The sequence below is a fragment of the Caenorhabditis briggsae genome, assembly GCF_000004555.2.
Source record: "Caenorhabditis briggsae complete genome, chrI, whole genome shotgun sequence".
NCBI classification, from domain to species: Eukaryota; Metazoa; Nematoda; class Chromadorea; order Rhabditida; family Rhabditidae; genus Caenorhabditis; species Caenorhabditis briggsae.
In genome coordinates this window covers 10274631-10291241 of record NC_013489.2, presented here as the reverse complement: position 1 = coordinate 10291241, position 16611 = coordinate 10274631, and the positions used below count along the sequence as shown (strand labels likewise).

The 16611-nt window shown below is 41.3% G+C and overlaps 3 protein-coding genes across 3 annotated transcripts; 2 read left to right on the top strand and 1 right to left on the bottom strand.

Moving 5' to 3' along the window:
* Positions 1-719: 719 nt before the first annotated feature.
* CBG12770 lies at positions 720-1306 on the bottom strand (the record flags this gene model as incomplete). The annotated part of the gene is made up of 3 exons (XM_002640204.1): positions 720-790; positions 841-1014; positions 1225-1306. 3 exons carry the CDS (start codon positions 1304-1306, stop codon positions 720-722), a joined length of 327 nt encoding a protein of 108 aa, XP_002640250.1.
* Positions 1307-3508: 2202 nt separating this feature from the next.
* Cbr-pqn-20 lies at positions 3509-10462 on the top strand (the record flags this gene model as incomplete). The annotated part of the gene is made up of 8 exons (XM_045241128.1): positions 3509-3605; positions 3927-4360; positions 5817-6033; positions 6086-7314; positions 7348-8839; positions 9068-9195; positions 9269-9472; positions 9998-10462. The coding sequence occupies 8 exons, from the start codon at positions 3509-3511 to the stop codon at positions 10460-10462; spliced, it is 4266 nt and encodes a 1421-aa protein (XP_045094964.1).
* A 2946-nt stretch (positions 10463-13408) lies between these two features.
* On the top strand, positions 13409-16594 carry CBG25371 (the record flags this gene model as incomplete). Its single annotated transcript, XM_045241119.1, has 5 exons — positions 13409-13486; positions 13563-13767; positions 14137-14969; positions 15018-15422; positions 16448-16594. The coding sequence occupies 5 exons, from the start codon at positions 13409-13411 to the stop codon at positions 16592-16594; spliced, it is 1668 nt and encodes a 555-aa protein (XP_045099326.1).
* Positions 16595-16611: the final 17 nt, after the last annotated feature.

Here is a 16611-nt window from a genome sequence, read left to right as displayed (position 1 = left end):
TTAATAATTTTAAAATGAACGCGGGTTTGAACTAGATCATGATCTATTTCTTAAAAATCAACGGGTGGCAACGCGCGTATTTTTGCTCATCGTTTAAAACTGTGATACTCAGCCAACGAAGTTCGGCAGCGAATTGAGAATTTTTGAAAAATTTACTGGGGCGCGCTTTCTGACCCTCTCGCTTGAACCCAAGTGATTTCGGAAATGTTCTATGGGAAAGCGTGAACTGATAAAATATTCAATATATATTTCATCAGTTGATAACTTTTTGATCTTTCAAAGGAACCGAGATAATTGAGCTGAAAAAGCTCGTGCAGAGGATAGGCTTCTATTAAAGCATTTACGATATACGATGTTCTTTTTTAGAGAATATCGTAGTTACAGGAATTTTCTTACAATTAGTTTCAAATTTAGAATTAGACAAATGTTTCAGAACATTATCGTAGTTTTCTCATTTTTAAACCACTTTTGAATACTTTTGAATATTTTTAAACCACTTTTGAATCTGTAACTACCGTAATCCAACTTTCGGTTTCATCGTTTTCAGATTTTTTTTTCAATTCAAAAATTGTTTTTTGCAATTTTCTTTTTTTAAAACACAATCTCGGATCTTGACCAATTTTCTAAATTACTGTATTTTCCGTAATTATGTATTCAACAAAAAACCAATAAAAGTCAAGTCATTCATTAAATGACAAATAACAATTTTAACAACGAGTTTAGTCGAAGAGACCGAAGCCCATATCGTCATCGGATTCCTCCTTTGGCTCCTCCTTCTTCTTCTCTTCGGCTGCAAAGAATTGAAAAATTAATTAGATTTTTAAAAAATAAGTCCCTTACCTTTTGGTGCGGCAGCTCCTCCGGGTGGAGCAGCGGCGGCTGGGGCGGATCCGCCTGATGGGACCGAGCTGAGCTTGACCTTTCCTTCGGCGATCACCTCAGCGACGGTTTTTCCCTTGAGAGCGTTGACGATGGAGTTGGCGTTCTCCATGTCGCAGTCAAGACCTCCGGCCTCTGAAAATTATGTATTTGCTAGAAATATTTTTTCGAATCTTGAGAACTTTGACTTTATTTGATTCAAAATTCACACCGAAACTATATTCAGGATGGAAATTCCAGGTCATTTGATACCAGATCAACCCGAAACACTCGAAACTATATGTTCTAGTAATTTTCAAATACATAATTGGTTTTTTGAAAATTTGAAAAAGGCAAACAACTCACCGAGGACCTTGAGGACATCTTGGGCTGATGGGGAGGCGTTTCCACCGAGGTTGGCGAGGAGATAAGCTCCCAAGTACTTCATGGCTGCAAAATTCGAATAACTTAGAATACAGTACACCTTTAAAAATAAGTAAAAAGTACAAGAAAAAGGATTATTTCAGCTGAGAAATTAATGTTAATAGGACGACCGTCCACTTTGAGCACCTATAATTCGTTTCTTGTGAAAGATATCAAAAAGTTGTCAACTGATTAAATGTTTATCACAATATGAAAAATATTTTATTAGTTGACAAATTTTTGATATCTCTTGAAAGGGCCAAGATATAAAGACTCAAACTTGAGACGTCTGCAGCCGACCGCGTAGGTCAGCCTGCAACCGCCGATTTGTCAACTTTGAGGGCATTTATCACGGTTCCTGTGAAAGATATCAAAAAGTGATCAACTAACAAGATGGTTATCATAATATCAAAAACATTTTGTCAGTTAACACATTTTTTATATCTTTTAGAATAATTGAGATATATTGGCTCAAAGTTAACTATTAGGAAAGTCATAGAGGGTTTACGGTGTATAGCTGTTACTTTTTGATACCAAATTTAAGTTTAAAACACAGACAATGCCTTATTTTATTATTTAGAACTTTGAAATTCTCAAAAAAGTCAATTTGAACGAAAAACCAGGTCACCCAATGAATGAACAAATTTCTAAAATCTTCGACTTTATTCCTCCTGGAATCGAAACCTCCCCAACAAAGTTTTTAGTGTAAATCTACAAAAATTTAATTAATTTCAGCAAAAAACTCTAAAAACTTGAATTTTTAAACAAAAAAGCAAAAAAGCGGTCGGAAATTTAGGATTTCTATAGGTTTTTCAATGATCAGAGAGGGCGCAGACACGAAAGTCTAGTTGAGACCGCCAGACGGTATACGGTAACACTTGTTTTCAGTGTGTGTGCGTGGGAGAAGAAGAAGAAGAAGAAGAAGAAGAAGAAGAAGAAGAAGAAGAAGAAGAAGAAGAAGAAGATGATAAAAAGGGTTTTAGAAAAGTTCAGAATTATAGATGAAGACAAACTGGCGCCAGGGGACCAGGGCATTTTTTTGGAATTCAAAGTTCTCTTTTTCCCATGTTTGGTGTTTCAAAATCAGATTTCGAAATGCCTTATTCCGGAAATTCTATAACTAAAAATTTGTGAATTTTAGTTTTATTTATTCTCCTGATATTTATTCGTCTATTTTTGAATATTTATTTTTGATACAGATTTTGTACAGTAATATTTTAGTATCTGCTACAGTAATCCCTCAGGATCTTTCTTTCAATTTTACTTTTTTTTAAATCCTTTTATCATAGTACTTCAGATTCAATGAACCACGTTTTTCTGGGATTTCAGGTTTTTAACTAGATTTTCAGGTTTAACTTCTCCAGATGGATTTTTTCTGAATTGTTTTTTTTTTCGGAGTTTCAAACAAGTTCTATTTTTACCTGCTGATATTTATATCTGTTGTCAATTTGTCTATAATCTGTGCTCAATAAAATCTGTTTACCACTTGAAAGAAGCAACTTTAAACCAGACACAGAACAACACATTATTCTCCAGACCTACTGTATGCGAGACCGCAAACACACTCCCCACTCAAACAGGTTCAATGGAGCGCGAATGCACACATAACTGAGTAATCGGGGCAGAGAGACTCAATTCGACGACCGCGACGCGGACAAGGCGCGTCGCGGCTGCATTACGACTGTGAGTGTCCGCCGTTCTTTTGGTGCCGCCGGGCAGTGAACTTCTGGAGATGGCGTCATTTGACCACGCCTTCTGATTTTCAGATTTCATAACTTCAGACATGACGAGGTCCCACTTACTTCTATTTTAACGCCCATTCTCCAATTTCTACATCCCGACTCCGCCCACTTATCGATTTTCGTGCACTTCCTTGCGGCGCACAGTATCTAGTTTTGGCGCCCAGTAGTACGGTGGTTTTTCATCGTTTTTGACCCAGAATCTTTTCAAATTTCTCACCCTTTAAAATTCATGATTATTTTCATTTTGATAAGACAATTTTCTCTTAAAAAATGACCAAAATTTCTTCTTATAGTCATCCCCATTCAAACTGGATTACTGTCTTCTTCCTCTTTTTCTTCTCCAGAATTACAGTTTCTGGATGAAATTTTCTCCTCTATTACCTCTTAAATTAAAGTTGAACTATGTCAAAATGATCATTTGTTAATTATACAATTTTCAGAAAATTTCAGAAAAAATAGTTGGCGCTTTATGGTCGTGTCGGTCGATGCGGGGTGCAGCGTCTGCCTCAGCACTTACTTCTTCTGCGGCTTCCTCAACGTGGTCCACAATTCCGCACTCACGCACACCCCCGCTTCAGTCTAGTAAGTCTTAATTGGTCTCCTAATTATCTAGTTTCCTAATTTTCAAACTTTTTTCTTGGACTTCAAGACTACAAGTAGTCTTTTCTGGATGATTTTTAAAAGCTTATGAATTCAAATGATCTCCTGATTTTCATAAATTTTGAAATGAATAATTTCTAATTAATTTATATCCCAACCAATTTAATTAAGTTTCATGAATCAATTGAAACCTTTGCACTTCAAATTTTGAAGTTTAAACTACCCCAATACCAGTCCATATCCCTTCCCTAGAATCCAGCCCCCTTATAAAACCCAAATCTCGAAAAATCGATAATTTTGCAGACATCGAAAAGGTGGGAGACATAGTGCGTCCGTCGTCAGCGACAGCACTACTCTCCTCCCTGTCCACCTCTTCATCTGGAATTGGTGAGTCGTTGAGAAGTCCATTTGCTGAACTTTCGATGACTTCAGAAGGCGGAACGTCGTGTGCCAGTACCCCCACAACGACCAACACCTTCGCACCGCTCGAATCATCAGCTGAGGACGATACGATTGGAGACGACGCGGCGGAGGATTCGAATTCTGGAGTTGTTGGTGGTGAAGGAGAGAAAGAAGAAGAGAATCTGGTGAAGGATTCTCCGGAGAAGATACCAGAACCTCCTTCAGAAGATGTTCAAAATGAGACAGTTAGAGATGATGATGAAGAAGCGAAAATTGAGGAAGAAGAAGATTCAAAAATCGAAAAAGAAGAGGAAAAAGAAGAAGAAAACCCAGTAGTGGAACGATGGAGTCCAGGTGAGCTTAATTTTTTGTTTGTTATTGAGTCCAGTTACCATAAAACCTGTAACTTTGAGCTCAATTGACTTTTCCTATATTAAAAATCTGTCAACTGATAACATGTTTCTCATAATATCACCGAAGTCTCTTTCGGTTATTCGCTTTTTCAAACCTTTAAACATGAATATTCAAAACGGAATTCCGAAAATTCCAACCGGAAACTTTTTTGAAAGATTTTTTGGACTACGGTACGTTAAAGGCGCACACAAAAAAAATGACGTCGGGTCTCGAACGGAATTACTTTTGATGTTTTTGTTCGTTTTTGTAATCTTTTTCTGTCAATTTTCACCCGTTTTTTGATATTTTTCTGATGGGAAAATCATATTTCAACTTTAAAATCCAAATTTTTCAAAATTTGCGGAATTCCGAACATTTCAAAATCGGAATATTCGGGAATTCTGAAACTTTTGAAATCGGGATTTTCAACATTCCGATCCGAAAATTTCAGAAAAGACCATTCCGAACATCCCTGAACTTCAAATTCTAAAAATATTTAAAATTTGAATATTCCGCCGTAACCAATAGAAAATCTGTGGCGAAATAAACTGCACCAAAAAACCGAGCGGGAACCTGTGAATTTTGTTTTTTTTTCTGGCCCCAAAATCATCATTTTTGTCTCGGAGAAGGGCGCCGGTTGGTGAAACCCTGTTTGTTCTTCGTCGCAGCTTCATTTATCACCTTTTTCCGACTTTGGTTACAGATGTCCAGCGCATTTTGCTCATTTTCCCTTGCTTTCTAGTTACACTGTTACACTCTAATTGTCACCTGTTGCGCTAAATAAATGAATTTAGTGTTCATAAAAAACAGTCGACTTGTTAGCTTAATTCTTCGCGCTTCCTTTTCTGGATTCGTCGTGAAATCAGTGCTTCCGTTACGCGCTTTCCGAATTCCGTTTCTCTCCGTCTCTTCGTCTCTCACACTCTCTTCTCTTTTCTTTCCGAACTTGTGCACGACGCTGCTAGGGATGTTCGGAACAGAATTCCGAAAATTCTGACTGGATTTTTTCGTTTTCGAGATCTTCTTATCAATTTTTCACCTATCCTCGTCGTTTTTGTGACGGAAAAATGGAATTTCTTCATAAAAATCTGATTTATTTAAATTCCGAGAATTTCGAAATCCGAATATTCCCAATTTTTTTGAAATCGGAGCTATCAAAATAGCACAGACATGCATAAATCAACATATGATATCTCCCTCCCATCAAAATCTTTTTCTCGGCGCTAAATAAACTTGCAACTCATTTTGATCTACTGGATTCCATCGCTTTCTCAAATCTCACAGATCCACTATCTCTCTCCACCCCCATGTATTTTTCCATAGACGGGGGAACCCGCCTGGCAAGTTTTTCTCTGTTTTCTCTGCGCTCACTCTTTTTCTCGTACTCTACTTTTCAAGTCTATTAGCCGTATAGAGGCGTTGATGCAGTTGCGCTCTGTTGAAAATTCAAAAAATTCTGAAAAAAAAACTTATATTTCTCTATTTTCAGAACCAGTCGTGGAACCAAAGGAGGAAGATAGGATACAGGAGGAAAAAGAGGAAGAGAAGCCAGTTGAAGAACCAGAGCATTGCTCTGAACCTGGACCATCGAAAGAACCTGAACCTCAAATTGAAGGTGAGTTTTGGTTTTTTAAATCTACAGTAACCCAATAACTTTTTTTTTTCAGAAGAATCCTGTCCTCCTCACCCTCCTTCTCCTCCTCCACCCGCTGTCATCGACGAACCCAGTATAGTAGAAAACGGCCCAACTCAAGACGGTGTCCTTCCGAGTACCTCATCCGGAGTTCCCGGTGTCACGATGACGTCGTCACCAGCGCCACCAAGTAATCCACTGCGAAAACTACGATACACCATTCGATTACCCCAAAAAGCAGCACAACGATTAAAACGGATAGCCAACTTCCAGCCGTCGACGTTAAGAAGGATAAGTCTGAGTTCTTTGAAGATCGCCGATGGTGAAACGATTCGAATTCCCGATGGTTCTCCTATCCCGATTCCAGTTGCTCCCGAAATGGAGAGAAGGAGTCCGTGTGGATCATCTCTGGATCGATCACGGGAATTGATTTCATTGAGTCATCCAATGATTCCTCATCAACAACCACCTCCTTGTCAAGTTCCTCAGCATATGCTACCACAAGCGGTTCATCCTGGACATGCTCATGCCGGTCATCCAATGGGTGCTATTCCACAACAGCTACTCCCACCTCATCATCCTGGCGCGCAAGGACATCCGAATTTCCAAATCAAACAAGAACCACCGTCCCAATTCACACCGCAACCTCAGCCGACTCCACAACCGATGCCACAACATCCGATGCATCCACAACAGATGCCACCGCATTATCCGCCTGGAGTTCAACCACACCCTCATCAAATGCATCCTGGAATGCGTCAGATGACTGCTGAAGAATTCGCCCAAATGAGAGCAAGAGAAGGATTCGCTCCTGGACCGCTGTCAGGACCAATTTCTGGTCCGATGTCAGCATCTCAGATCAAACAGGAGCTATCCAGTTCGAGTGGACACCCAACACCGGTTCCCGGAACACCACAATCCCAGCAGATGACTCCTCAACCTGTACAAATGGGTCCGATAGGTCCACAAGGTCAGCCTGGTCCTCCGTTAACACCTCAGCAACAGCAGCAACAACAAGTCGCAATGGGAATGAATCCACAACAACATCCGCCAATGAATCCACAACAACAAAGGATACACCAGCAACAACAGCAAGCACAAGCTTCAAGTAGTCCGCTTCTCGTGACTTTGCTCTCTAATCCGAACCAAGGTGGTCAACCACAGCAACCACCACCACAGTATGCGCAAGGAATGACGGTACAGCAGATGGCAGCGATTCAACAGCAACAACAACAGCAGCAACAGGTATCCCTATTATTTTATGTTAGTTTATAAACTAAATTCGCCCTATCACAGTACCAACAGCGGATGATGCAACAGCAGCAGCATCAAGCGATGCTTCAACAACAGCAAGCCCAGCAGCAAGGACCGCCAGGTCAGCCACCAACCACGCCAGTTCCAGGAACGCCAGGGTTCTTTCCTGGACAGCCAGGAGCACCACCAGGAACCCCTGGTCGGCCAATGGGTCCACCCCCATTCGGAATGGGCCAACCACAGATGTTCCATGGACCTCAAGGCCAGATGATCCAGAGGATACCATCGTATCCTGGCAATCCGGGACCACCTCAACAGTTCCGTCCTCCACCCCAACAACAGCAACCGGCTCCTCAACAGCAACAACAGGATGCTCCGATTGCGGAGCCGCCGAAAAAGAAAAAGCGTCCCACGAAGAAGCAGAAAGAGGCAGCTGCAGCGGCGGCGTTGGAGCAGCAACAACAGCAGCAACAGCAACAAATGCAGGCGTATTATGGTCAACAGCAGCAACAGCAAATGATGCAGCATCAGCAACAACAAGGACAGATGATGCATCAAGGGCAAGCGGGATATCCGGGACAGCAGTTTCCAGGAATGCCACCTCAGGGAGGATTCCCTCCAGGATTCCATCCAGGAGGACCTCCGCCGACGCCACAACAGCAGCAAATGTGGCACCAGCAGCAGCAGCAAAGGATTGCCATGTTCCAACAACAACAGCAGCAACAAGGTCAGCAAGGTCCTCCGCAACCAATGGGACAGCAGCAGCCACCAATGGGTCAATGGCCACCCCAGCAACGCCAACTCCCAGTTCCATATCCTCCAGGCACGAATCAACTTCCTCCAGATGCGAACCAACCACCAACCCAACCGCAACAACACACTCCCAACCAGCCACCACCGCCATCAATTCAACATCGGCTATCCGGAGAGTTTGCACCGCCGCCAGGGACATCATCTGGAGAAGGAGGTCAGAATACACCTCAATCGGGACAGTTTACTCCTAATCATGGATTCCAACGCAGCGACTCGTCGGCAAGTGTCTATTCGGGTAGTCATACTCCATTTGGACCAGGGCAATCTGTACCACAGCAACCGGGACCATCGCAGGCGGGTCCATCGGCTCCACCGCCAGGTCAACAGCATCAACAGAACGCGTCAGGTGACCAGGGAGAGAAGACGATGGTGGATCAGTTGCTGAATTGTTCGGAGCCATGTAAGTTGAAATCCTTATCTAACACATATAACAATTTCTATATTTTTCCAGTGGCTGATCTTGGAGACCTTGGTGACCTCGGAGAACTTGACATCGAACCAATGGAAAATTCTCAAGACAACCCTCCAGCAGCGCCGAGCACGTCAAACGGAGAAGACGCAGATCGAAACGATAGGCTAGCCGCTTCAATCATGGAAGTCGTAGAAAGTGTCGCCCGCGCTGGCCGCGGCCGACCGAATAGTGCTGAAGTGGCAGCTCTAACCGATCCACGTGGCAATCACTCACTGAATTCACAACTGCCAACTGCAAGCCCCGGAGGAAGTAAGTATACATTATTGGGACTTGTCAGAAAAGAGAATGCAAAATGAAACTGGTCCCCAAACTATCTATATATCGTTTTTGTGATTTGTATTCAGTTTTTGGTCATGTGTAGTGGTTGGTTACTGATTTTGTTTCGGTCTATCTTCTTCTGTCGAGTCCCTATCAGGGGTTTTTATCATTCGAAGAGCAAACGCTGACTTCTAACATTCGTAGCTCCTTGCGTTACAGGGAATCTGTCACATGAGCACAATATGAGAGCTCACGCGTTTCATGGAGCAAATCGGATGGAGCCAAATGGGATGCCATCTGGTCCAGGAGGTCCGATGAGGATGGTTAATGGAGGACACGAGGTAAAGGTGAGCATTTTTGCAGTTTATAAGGAGCAGTTTTGAAATCTGAAGATTTTGAATAATTTTTTAAATTTTTCAGCCGAAATTCCAAAACGGTGCTCGTCGTCAACAACCCCAACCGCTTCAACATCCCCAACAACAGCCACCCATGGGAATGATGCAGCCGCAAATGATGAAGAACGAGTTGACTGACGATCCGAACGATGCCAAAATTGCTGAATTCGCCAAAACGATAAGCGAGAAGGATAAGAAGATCAAGGCAGCGGCGGAGAGCAAGACGAAGGTTAGTTCTTGAAAGTTTTCAATTTGCTAAGAAATATTACCGAGAAACCTGTAATAGCAGGGCTCTCACACTGACAATTTTGAGCTAGTTTTTCTTGTCTCCTGTGCATGATATCAAAATGGATCAACTGATAAAATAGTTTTGGAGTTATGATGAACAATTTATCAATTGACCACTTTTTTACATCTTTAACAGGGATCGAGAACAATTGGCTCGAAGTTAGAGGCCCTTCTATTACAGGTTTTACGGTATGCTGGTACGCAAAAATTGGAGCTGTGGAAGAGAAAGTCTGGTGGTCTCGGTCACGGCCAGCCTGCCACAATTGAACAGGAATATTGTGAAAAAGCAATAGTAATCGAGAAAAGAAAATCGAAATTTTTGGTATTCGGTGGTTTGGGAATCGTTGGCCACGCCCACATGTTTTTCTCTTCCGCAGCTCCGATTTTCTGTATCAGAATAATACCTACTAACCAAATTTCTTCTCTTTTGTCTAACCCCGAACCCCCTAACAAAAATAATTTTCAGTTGCAGGCGAAATCGAATCGAAAGCCACGAACATCGAAAGCAAAGGCAGCGGGACCACAAGCCATGCCACCACCACCTCATCCACAGCAGCAAATGACTCTTCAACAACACCAACAAATGCAACAACAACAACAACATCCGAATGCTCAAATGATGATGCAAGGGCATCCAGGACATCCAGGCCACATGCAGATGCATCCACAAATGCAGCAACACCATATGCAACAGATGCAAATGCAGCAGCAGCAGCAGCATCACCAACAACAGCAGCAGCATGAAGAAATGATGCAAATGCAGATGCATCACCAGCAGCAACAACAACAGCAAATGCATCAGATGCCACTTCATCATTTGCCACAACCGCCACCGCAACATCAAAATCATGGAATTCCTCAGGCTCCGCCCCCTCCATCTGCTCCGTCGACTCCTGTTGCAGTCGCTCCGCCTCCCCAACCACAGGCCTAAATCACTTTTCTTTCGCTAAGTTTGCTCAAGTTTTCCCTCAATCTGGTGCTTCTTCTCACTCTCCCATCTTTCACATGTTTTCTCTGTTGACTCTAGTCTCTACTTCTTGGTTTTAAAAAGTGCTACATGTTTCGAATTTTCTCCTCGTATTACAGGTTCCTATTGAACTCGTTTTCCCCATTTTTTCGTATTGATTCTAAGTTTTATTAGAATTCAACTTTTCCGATTTTCTCTCCGGCTCAAAAATCTCTTTTTCGAAATTCCCAAATTTGTAAGATATTGTTTATTTCCCCCAAAACCACCGATTTGATCCTCAAAGCGCTCTTATATTTTCATGTACTTTTCTAATTTAATTTTCAAAACACTTTAAAGTCAATTGCTCAATTTTCCATTCACTAACAATCCCCCAATTAGCTAAATTCGCAGTCTCTCTAATCCCGTTTTTTAAACTAACTTTATTTTATGTGTTTTTCAATTTCAGTCGCCTTTCTCTGGTTACATAAAGATCTATAAATTTATATGAGTTCTCTTTTTTGTGAAATAGCAAAAAAAGAAACGAAAATGTAGGCATCAAATCTAGAAAAACGGATCCATTCATCGAAGTTCAGAAGAAAAAAAACAAATTTGAATTGAAGTACCTCTATACTCTCAAGTTTCAGCTCAATTATCCCAGTTCCTCTGCAAGAAATCAAAAATTAGTCGACTAATAAAAAATTGGTGATATTATGATAAATATTTTATCAGATGACATATCTTTCACAAGAACCGAGATAAATAGCCTCCAACACTTCGTTGACACTTCGGCGCTTGCCGGCTGAGCTACGCTGCCGACCTCCTAACTTTGAGTTGATATATCTCGCTCTTTTAACTAGATAACAAAAAGATTTCAACTGATAAACAATTGGTGATATCATGAAAAACATTTTATTAGTTTACAGATTTTGTATATCTTTTACAGGAACTGGGATAAATGGTTTCAGTTGACAAGTCGGCGCTTGCCTGCCAACCTCTGATCTTTGAGAAAATAAGGTATGGAATCTGAAACGAATAACTATGCATGTTTGTGAATGAAGATGCAAAAACCATGAACAAAAGATTACTTCTTACTCTTGATGAATTTATAAACAAAAAGTTGAAAGACACTTTTCCTATTGAGCCCGTCAAATTGTAACCTAAACTTGAACAACGAGACCTGTTCAGTCTGAACGGACGAATGGCGGCTGAGTAGCGGATGAAGACTGGGTGGTGAATCAACAAGGTCACAAAACGACAACTACAGTAATCTAAAAAATACTTTATTTTCCGGATTTATTTTCTCTATTTTCGTGCGTTTTCAGTCAATTTTTTCACTAACATCAATTTTGATTTTCAGACTTTTTTTTGGGGAAAATAACAGAAAAGTCGATAATAATCTGTGAAAAACGAGAAAATAAGGACTGAAAACAGAACATTTTAGATTACGATTTTCCCTTCCACAGCTCCAATTTTTGTATCAGAATAAAACTGTTACTAAACACTTGGTTACGCCACTGCTGCTCCATCGCTCGGTCTTCATCCGCCACTCAGCCGCCATTCATCCGTTCGCGATTTTCATTTTCAAGTTTCTCTGAAACAAATAATACTTTTCAGCTGTTTATTTTTTTTTTTTGGGTTTTCTTTGATAAAATAAGTGAGAAAAGATAAAACAACTGATCTATTTAATCCCTGAGCTTGTGAATGTACTCAGTATTTGAAAATTGACTCTCAACTCAAGTGTTTTCATCTTACGTATCAGCTTACGGATAGTTAAGGTTTCAAAAGTGTCGTACTGTGTTGGAGTCTTCTATAGGAAGTTCCAATCGAAGCCAAAAATATTTGATCGACGATCCACCAGCATGCACCGTTCCAGCCGCCGGAGGAACCTCGACCCACAAATTGGTTAATTGGAGAGCCGAGAAGTTGATCTTCAAGATCAAGTAGTCAAACAACAATGAGTACCGTATCACCCCATAAGCTCGTCATCCAATTCGCCAACGCCCCAGCTGATGCCACTGATGTTCAAGCTGCTTTCGCTGCCGTCACTCCAGCTGGAACTGTCACAATCCCAAGTCGGTTAAAGATTAACTTTTTTCTCTCGGATTGAAATTATCTGAAGTTGATTTAAAAATTTTCGTAAAGAATTGAATAAATGATATTGTTATTGGCATTTTATAGTGAGAAAGGAACTTTTGATAAATCAACAGAGAACTTCCATTGCTGACTATTTCGGACATATATTTTGATACATATATTTTTTTCATCTTTGGCGCATTCGCATAATATAGTTATTTATCGCTTCACCTGTGAATAAAAAACAAATTCAAATGGGCAAATCTCGATTTTTGCACAAAACTTTCAATTTGTTTTTTGAAGCTTTGGCTTTTGGCGATTTTCAGACAAAATCGCTTCTAAAAGTTAACATATCTCTTCAGGAATAGTTATTTTTAGTTACAAACTGTAATTTTCATTTTGGAATCTAATGAATCAGATTATTTTTCAAAAAAAAACTCGTTTTCTTGACAACGAACGACCCCAAAGCCAGCCACAACATATAAACACTATTGGCACCGATATCCATCCAATTTCCTGATACCAATTTCATTTCCTTTCGAAAGGCCTTTCCCCATTTCCTTCTCCACACCTTTATATTTCCCTTCCATCTCCCCTACAATCGATTTCTGCATTTTAAGAACCGTTAGCTCTTCCATCTCGTCCGCAAACACTCACCCGCATGAATTCAAACCGTAACGGTCCATAGCTGGGTGTCGCGAACACGTAACGGTAGAGCACCTTTGCATGCGACGGGCCCTGTTAATATTCCCCCGGGAAAATGGTAAGCGGTTCTCCTTATTCAAATGTTTGCCTTCTTATAGAGGTCCACCTGGTCTTCCCTCATCTAGTTTGTCTTCAGGTAATAAACAATAAACAATGGTTCCAATCAATGGATTCTCATTCCTATCGGTAGGAGACGCCCTTCGAGGACCTCCAAAACCTCGTTCTCGAAAAGTGAGTAATTGCTCTTCTCTTCTTTTTTTTGTTGTTGTCATCGCAGTTTTCATGTACAGTATCTGTTAATTTTTAGGCTAACAAGAAAGCAATGGCTGATGTTATGTCACATCAAGGGAATGAAGATCATTGGAAATACCGGAATCTTCGAAATTCAGAAGCATCTTATGAAGCCACAGATTCATCGACATCTGCTTCATCACCGGATGTCATTGAAGTTTATCAGTCAAATCAGACATCACCAAACGCTCCAATAATTCAGCCGACTCCAGAAGTCAAAAGTTAGTTTTTGTTTTCTGGCAACCTTTGGGCGAAAATTGGTCACATTCCGGACAAGGCCACTACTAAAGCTGACCAGACTCCGGAAAATTTATGGAAAAGTTCTGGCAAATAATTCGGAGTGTGAAAAAATTTTGGGGTACAGAACACCTGAAAAATCCAGATTTTGTACCACTCTGTACCCTTTTGTACTCTCGAATTACTCTCTGCATTAAGTGCCCAAGGTTCTGACCTAGTAAAGTTTCAATTTTCAACTTCCGACCAAAATCTGGCCAAGGTCCGCCATAGAGCCGTTTTTGGGAAATTTTCGACCAGAACCTGACCATAATCCGTCCATAAGATCTCTTCCTAACTCGGATTCCCTTTTTCAGAATCCACATCCTTCCATCACCCATTTATAAACTTGGAAACCTTCTACATTGACATGCAAAAAGAATTGCCAATGCAGATACCAGAGGATCTTCTAAAAGAGGGAACTCGAAACCGTCTTCTAGCTATTCAAAGAATGGAAGAAGCCAAGAAACGTGGATCTGGAGCTAGATCAGAAGCATCTCATGATTATCCGGATGTCATTCAAATTGCCTCGCAGCCGCCACTTCCACCCCAGCCAGAGCAACTATCAGTGATGCCAAAAAAAGCGCCAAAAAAATCGTCAAAGCCTAGAGCGCCGAAGGTACCAAGGGAAATCTCCCCTCTAGCGATGCCAGCTGCTTCTCCACAAGCTGTTCAAGGTTTTTCTACGAATGGGTGTAAACAGAATGTTCCAGCACAATCCCCGAATGTTCAATCGCCTCTCTTCATGCCAATCACGCAACAAATGCTTTTCCAGCCTACACAGAACTATCCAATGAGCCCTGGACCACCTCTTCAGAACTTTGCAACAAATGGGTATCAACAGATGCAAGCTCCACCGCAGTCTCCGATTCCAATGCTTGCCCAGACTCAATATCCCATGAGTCCACTGGCTGGACCACCAAAAGGACCACCTTCGGTGAATCCTAAAGTCGATAGACCCCAACTTCGAAGCTTGCTAACTGGTCAGCCGTCAAGACCGCAGAGTGATGTTCCTCCAATTTCTCCGCAGGTCCCAAAACAGGAATCGCTTCTCGTCCGCATCTTCACAGATCCTGACTTTAAAATTCCGGAGAGTCGCTACCATAGTCCATTGTCCCAGACACAAATAGAGGATGTTCAGAAACAAACGGTAAGGGTTTATTAATTCAACTTTAAATTACAATTTTTCACATTTGAGATGACTGAGAAACAGCAAGCAACACCACCTCCACTGGTTCCACTAGCACCATCTTCATTTCTTCCACCCCACGTATCCCCGATGATTCAATCGCAACCACTCTCACCACATATGCCACCGATGGTTCATAATGTTCAGCAGCAACCAGTACCAATTACAGTCCCTCAGCCAGTTCCAGGCTCTGCACGAAAAATCTACAAAATCAGAGCGGATGTTCTGAAGCCAAAGCCAGCGCCGAAAAAGCCGAGAGCTTATCGCAAGCGACCAGCAGTTCCTGTTCTGGACAATTCTATGCAACAAGCACCACAACAACAAATTGCTCAAGTAAACACAGTTTGCAACCAATATGACCCTGAAAGTGCTTTGAAGGAATTCGATGCGTTTGAAATGGCAAACGACGCTGCTGTAAGATTTTTCAATGTTAAAAATACGGATTTTCAAGGATTTTCGATTGAAAATCTCATTTTTTCGTTGCAAAATCTCGAAAAAATGTGCGCAAAACGGCAAAAAAGTACCGGAAAACCTGTATTAGAAGGACCGGTTGTTCCAAAGTGCCTCCGGAGAACCCTTCAATTAGAGTGCGTCCTTTTATTTTTCCAGCCATTTTTTCCGAAATTTTTTATTGAAAAATTCCTAGAATTATTGTTCAGAATCTATGAAAATCTTTTAATTTCATCAAATTTGAGCTAGTTTTTAGCAAAAAAAAATTGCCTAAAACGGGCCAAATAATAATTTCGAAGTACTGTATTAAAGGCGCACGGATTTATTTGTAAAAACCGTAGCCGTTTCCTCTTCAGGACCGGCTATGCGCCTTTAAAGGAGGCCAGACACGAAAGTCTACGGGGTTTTCTCAGGGCGAGATCATGTATTCTGACGGAAAATCGTGCGATTGCGACCAACGCACGCTACTTGACGAGCATTTATTTTTTTTAGCATACACTAGATTTCTTTACTGTTTGGCACTTATTCCCGACTTTTTCTCGTTATTCGTCCATTCTAGGATGTCGCCGCATGAAAAAAGAAAAAAAAACGAAAACGCACATACAGAAGTCGAACCGCGATGCACGACTGATAGACAAGCACGCTCACCTTCACACTACACAGCGCTTGTCGGCTTCTACCTCTAAAACGATTATGAAACGAGGAGTGGGCGCCGGTTGGAAGAACGGTCGCGTTTTCGCTTGTACAGTAACAAGGAGTTATGGTTTTGTGTCCATTGTTATTTTCTGACTGTACTGTGGCATATATAAAAAAATAGAATTTTGAAAATTTTCATGTCTGGCCTCCTTTAAATAAATTGTCGGCCACAAGGTTCATCGGCGTCGGACAAAAATCATACCGTAGTCCGATAACCTCAAATTCCGAAAAAATAAATCGGTCGGAATTCCGTACCGAAAACCAATACATTTCCAACACAGTTCTGATTTCAGGGACCTTCTCTCTCCGATGCTTTCATGTCACGTGCCGAACCATTGGAAACTATCCAATTCGAGGAGCCAGCTTCTCCTGAAACCCCGTCATATGAGGAGGATCCTTTCGCAGGAATCAACGAGCCAGATTCCTTCGATTTCTTCTAAACCGCTCTAAAAATTGT